Raw genomic sequence first — 6,000 nt, 5'->3', positions numbered from 1 at the left:
TAAGGAACCCCCTCATGTGTCTCCACCTTGTCGTGGTGAGGGGGTTTGAGTATGCCAAGGACCCTGAGAGCTATACCAGCGGTAGCGCAGCTACTGGCAGGGCCTTGCTTACTGGACAGGTCAAAGGGTAGGCATCAGACGAAGAGAGATACCAAAAACCAAAAACTGATGCCGGAAGCAGCGTCATCAGTAACAACTTGAAGCACAGAACAAATGATGCTCAAGAAGCCTCAAATCTTACAAGATGGTTCAAGTTCGTATAGCAACAGGCGTGACCAGAGTGGTTTTGAACGGCTGTTGTACTGCGATTTGGAAAGCAAATGGAAAAACTACCACGTATCACTTTTCCTGGATAGTCTCTTTCAAAAAACAGAAGATCGAATTAGTGGAGGAACTGTTTTGGAAGAGACTGTGGAGCTGTCGTCTAACAGATTACTGATGAATGAATCATAAGAAAGTTGTCTGTGGCATTTATTTGAATTTCCCGCGACTATTTCCAGAAAAAAAATGAATGCGTTTAACCGTGGCGTTAGAATGTGAATTACATAGTACTGTTTACAAGTTGTGCTTTTGGGCTGTTGTTTGGATCGATTGATTGACAATAACCATTCAACACGTTCGTCTGTAGATATGTGCTTCATAGTGATACATTTTCAAACATTACAAAGTAGTTGTATTTTATTCGATGTGCTTGAGCGGTAGGTTAGGACGGTGAGCACACGTTTTTACGGAAGATTTGTGCTGTAGGTTATGAATAATACTTTCGAATCAATTTGTTATGTGACATTTGTATGCATAAAATAATTAAAAGAGTCAGATGCACGTTCAATTTTAGTGTTTCATCATTTCAGTTAATTTAAACGGTTTAAATGTTATTTCGTGGATGAAGATTAAAAAAGCAACCCTCTGTTTGCCATATATTTTCAGACTATCCACGTCATGTGCTACTTTGCACAAAGTAATAGATGATGTCTCAGCAGCACTAGGATTGTTTACGGAGCCAGAAATCCGTACTTGTAAGAATTTCAAAGCAGTGTTGCCAGTTAAATGAACGTTCGATATTTCTATTCATAAGTGTCAGGGACTCGTAACGCTCATAACATGCAAATGTAAAGAGTACTATTGAATGATCCGAACTTCCAGGAATAATTTGTGAGAAAGGCTTATATCAATAACCTGCTTTGATAATGATGCACAGTATCATGAATATTATTCATTTACGAATTTGGTTTACTGACAGTATGTGTGATTTTTTTTTTTGCAGTTTTTATTACTTGTCAAATTTATTTCGCTTCAGTGATTCAACAAGTAATTTGCTGAAAGACCACCTACATCTGATGACATACCTATATATGGACAGAAGTCTTAGTTTTTTGCTAAGTCTGATAATTAGGAGGATTATTTATGGTATGGCATATTAACATTTGACCCTGACCTTAATTTATGACAAAATGGATGGCCAGAGTTATGCATTTTTTTTTGCAAAACATTTTATGATTTTTAAGTATTGTCATGTGTAAGGGGGTACGTGTGACTAATAATTGTGGATTCTGGATTTGATGATTAGGTTTATTTGATGTCACTCACAATTACACTCACTTATAACAGTTCACAGACTCTTTGTGCTCTGTAATATTCTAGTTCTTCCAGCTTCAACTTCTGACTTTACTTCTGAACTCCCGACTTCACTTTTGAACTCTGTGTCTATTCACGAATGTACTCTGTTTTATATCTTTGATTTGTTTTGTTTCATTCTGGTCCGTCATACTAACAATATTACAAACGATGAAACAATTCCATTCACTGTGACTGTTGAAGCTTTTACTACTTCACTTCTTATCACCCTAACATGTTTCGGTCCCTATAGACCATCATCAGAGGGAACATCAATACTTTTAGAAACTACTATTACAGTGGGTGTTTTGATTTTTATATGTGCTTGGCATACCGAATAGGGGAAACTGAGTCGAACAGTTCATCTCTCCATTGTCACAAAAACGACCCCCCCCCCTTTGTGTGAGACCAAACTTTTACCTAGCCATTGTCATGAAAACGACATCTCCATTGTCCAGGAAATGTCTGTTTATGTTGCTTAGGAGATGTCTGTTTAGAAGTGACTATGCAATGGATTCACATGTCCCTAGTATGTTTTGTAAAATATTAGGCCACACCATAGCTCAAGCAGTTATTCACTGGCTTCCCATTGCGGCAGCCCGGGTTCGATCCTGGTCTGGTCAAGTTGGATTTGTGGTGGACAAAGTGGTGCTGGGGCAGGTTTTCTCTGAATACTTCGGTTTCCCTTGCCAATGTTCATTCCACCAATTGCTCCACAATCACCCTCACCTATCATCTGGGGCTGGTACAGTAGGCCAGAAGTGGCTGCAGTACAAGGGACTTAGTCCCACCCCACTAGCAATAAAAAAATAATAAAAAATGTTTTGTAAAACATTTTGGAACATGAATGGGCTGATTAAACATGTATTTTTTCTAACTACATATTATTTAAATATTGTTGTTGGTCACTTTGATTAACAGTAACAGTAAGCTACGTATGTAATACAACATTAATATTGTCATGTGTTTATGACTCTGTGACTAATAATAACAGGTTTTGGTTTGGGTGATTGGATTTATTGACACCTCCTTTTACAATCTGTTTTAATCACTGTTAATTACAACAGCTTACAGTAAATGACTGCCTAAGGCTCGTTCTATCCTGACTGGACTATGATTGTCTTATTTTCTAGTCTTTCTTCTGCCTTGACTGACTTGGTTCGAAATTACTTTACAACTGCCTTCTGATTTACAAATGACTTCATTGTTATCTGAACAGCCGCTCATATAGTATAGTGATACCGCAGGAAAATGTTTGTTGAATTCTTGTATCCATGGACGCACCTGTTGATTTCACAGCAACAAGCTGGTTTCCAAGAGTCTACACCTTTCATTTTCATATCCATGGACATGCCTGTTGATTCCACAGCAATGAGCTGGTTTCCAAGGGTCTACAGATTTCATTCTTGTATTCTAGGAAACGTGTTTGTCAACTCATTTCCTAGAAATGGGTCTACATGTCACAATATCAAAGGCAAAGAAGAAACTGGGAGGCTTACTAATTTTTAAATTTGTATTCTCCCTCAGAGTAACCACCTACAGTCCATGAAACTTGGTTTCAAGTTTCTGAGTGCTGCAACAAAATGCTTTTCACTGACAGCGTGTGTGACCCATTGCAGATCCCCATTTTGTAATAAGTAATTTTGAAGCTCTAACCCATAAAATGTCTGGTGGCCAAGGATACATGGTAGATATAGTGGAGCCAGGGTGATAACAAAAATATTAGTTGAATTTCACCCTCATACATTTGTAACACAATTTTTCTGTCACATTCCACAAATTAAGGTTCTAGGAGTGAGTAACAGAAATATTATGGTAGGCAAATAAAGCTGATCTGATCATTCCTCATTGTTTTTTGAGCAACCCAAAATGGAACACAGTTACGGGAGCCAATAAACACCGGCTTGAGGTTATTTTGTTTATGGCAGTATGTCATATATTAGTTCTGTAAGATGCTTTTTGTCAGGTTAAGTGCTTGTTATATTGGTATCAACAGCAGAGAGGACAGATGTAGAAACTGTGTGTAGTGTATGTTGTGTGATAGGTCACTATTGTCTGAAAGATATCCTTATAAAGGGATTATGTGCAATACCTTAGCACAGTGAGAACACATTGTTACGAATGTTTGGAGCTTTCATTCCACACCTTAGCCTTCTCTTAGATATGTAAACCATATGCTACCAATAGTATTTCCCTGTAATCCAGTAAAGTCTCCACCTAGTGGAATTTTTATTATACTGAAATTGTGCATAATGAGGTTTCACACTTTATAACTAATATTTCATTTTGGCAGGGTGAAGGATTTTCCTTAAAATGAGAGGCTCAGATTTTTAATTACATCCATATTTCTGATGCATGAACTGTCGAAGATTGTCGAAACTTCAATTTACTGCATACTATGGCTTGTAAGGTAAATTAATTCCTATAAGGCTTTCTTTTAATTCTTACAGATAAGTGCACTTGTTTTAATCGTTAGTCTTTGTCCAGTATTGTATCACACACTTTTCTGTTTTGGAAAATACAGTTTATAAATAATTTTTTAGAAGGTTGTTAATTATATCTCAGTGTACAAATGTAAATAAGGGGACATGTGGTGGGGTAGTTGGTTGAGGTACTATGCTACAAGCTGGAAGGTTGTGGGTTCAAGTCCCGATGAGGTCATTGTTTATTTTTTAATTGACCTAATCCTTCCAGCTGCACTCTGGCCCTGGGGTCTACTCAGCCTCTAACAGAAATGAGTACCAGGAATTAATTAAATAATTTACCTGGGGAGTAAAGTGCGGCCAGCGCGTAAGTCTGACAACCTTACTGCCATCTTTGAGCCGATTGTCTAGATGGGACCCTCAACGTCTCACAACCCTCTGGGCCTTCATGGCCTGTTACAGGGATTTACTTACTCATGGAGCTGTTTGTATCTTTGTAGTCAAGCTGGATATCAACCTGCTTTGATAAGAATGAATCAAATAAAATGAGTGACATTGACAGCCAACGAAAGCTGCCACACAGAGATGGGGTTCAAAGATTTAATGGCAGTTTTACAAAAGAAAAAGTGATGACAAAAGATTGGTTGAAAGAGTTTGCTCCGAAGACTCCATCTGATCTTCTTGTTTCAAAACCCAAATTGGATCAGTTAAACTCATGGCTGCAGAAAGCAAGTAAAACAGTTGGAGAGGTAAGATGATGTTCTGTACTTCTGCTTTTTAAAGCAGTGTGGAATATTAATGTCAAGTTTTTTTTTTTTTGAATAAGAAGGAACATTTAACGCTTTATGATATTATACATAATATATTGTTACGTTAACTCCTGAATGATTTGAACAACAAGGGTTAAAAATACTTTGCTGTAATTATCTTGGTACTTTCACAGTCTGTGTGAATATTTATGAAAATGTTCCCAAGTTGGGAGTGTTAAGTCATAAAATATGTGGTTGTTTAACCCCTGAGATACATTACTTAGGCTTTACTATATACAAGTTAATACAAGCATATACAAGTTAATCAAATTCTACCTAGAACTTCTCAGAATGTAACTTCAAAATTTATTTATTCTTTATTTCTGGAAGAAAGTTCAAGACTCACTTTTCATTAGGGTTCACAGCTTCTCTTTATAAGTTCAGTATCTGTAAAATTGCCTGCTCTTTTATAGTAGGATCTGACTGAGTGCTGAAGACAGATACTACATGTAATTTCTCTCACCTACTCACCAGGTGTGGGCTGCATCAGTTGCCATTCCCATGCTTTGCTACTATCTGCCTTCAGGATTCCGTCATAATGCATGCAGTCTTCAGAAGCCCTGATACTATAACTTGTTAATTTCAAATATGGTTTATATGTCAGTTTGATACTTCACACAAGAGACATAATTATTTTAAGCCATGACAGGCCTGCATTGCATTTTTGCTACAGCACATGCACATGGTCTAGCTGGCCAAGTGTTAGAATATGGCTGATGGCCCCTTGCTGCCAACAAATTTAGTATCTCCTATTCCTTGATGATAAAGGATAATGTAGTGTTTTTACGGATATTTCTTTTTTGCCAGATGGTTCACATTTAACCACTTTTACTGTATCATATTCAGTGCCTGAGACAGTTAATTGTTTTTCATTAGGCTTCCATGCTACTAATTACTGGGCCACCAGGAGTAGGCAAGAGTACAGCTTTAGAAGTACTTACTGCCATGAAAAATATTCAGTTAGTTGAATGGGAGTCATCAGTGGACATAGATAATTCAGAATTGGGTATGTAGAAGCACTTTGCAGTAGTTTGCATTATTTTGATTTTAGTCACTGTTCATATGAATACACAGCAGACATATTACACTGTTTTGTAAGACAAGAAAGTATGTGACTGAATTAATGTCCACTAAAACTATTGTGTTGGTACTGA

The 6,000-nt window shown here is 37.2% G+C and overlaps 1 protein-coding gene across 9 annotated transcripts in view; it reads left to right on the top strand.

The window, feature by feature from the left end:
- Positions 1 to 522: 522 nt before the first annotated feature.
- LOC111872677 (cell cycle checkpoint protein RAD17) overlaps positions 523 to 6,000 on the top strand; it is a 29,591-nt gene continuing 24,113 nt past the window's right edge. Inside the window, exons 1-5 of one of the 9 annotated variants that reach the window (XM_023866785.2) lie at positions 523 to 698; positions 1,265 to 1,407; positions 3,908 to 4,024; positions 4,538 to 4,786; positions 5,723 to 5,852. In XM_023866785.2, the coding sequence (XP_023722553.1) occupies positions 4,013 to 4,024; positions 4,538 to 4,786; positions 5,723 to 5,852 (391 nt within the window). In that variant the 5' untranslated portion in view covers positions 523 to 698; positions 1,265 to 1,407; positions 3,908 to 4,012. The other 8 variants (XM_023866782.2, XM_023866784.2, XM_023866783.2 and 5 more) reach the window with 8 other exon arrangements.

Source organism: Cryptotermes secundus, unplaced genomic scaffold (assembly GCF_002891405.2).
Source record: "Cryptotermes secundus unplaced genomic scaffold, Csec_1.0 scaffold102, whole genome shotgun sequence".
In the NCBI taxonomy this organism is placed as follows: Eukaryota; Metazoa; Arthropoda; class Insecta; order Blattodea; family Kalotermitidae; genus Cryptotermes; species Cryptotermes secundus.
Note: the sequence above shows the minus strand (reverse complement) of the source record. Positions and strands in the feature narration are given on the sequence as shown.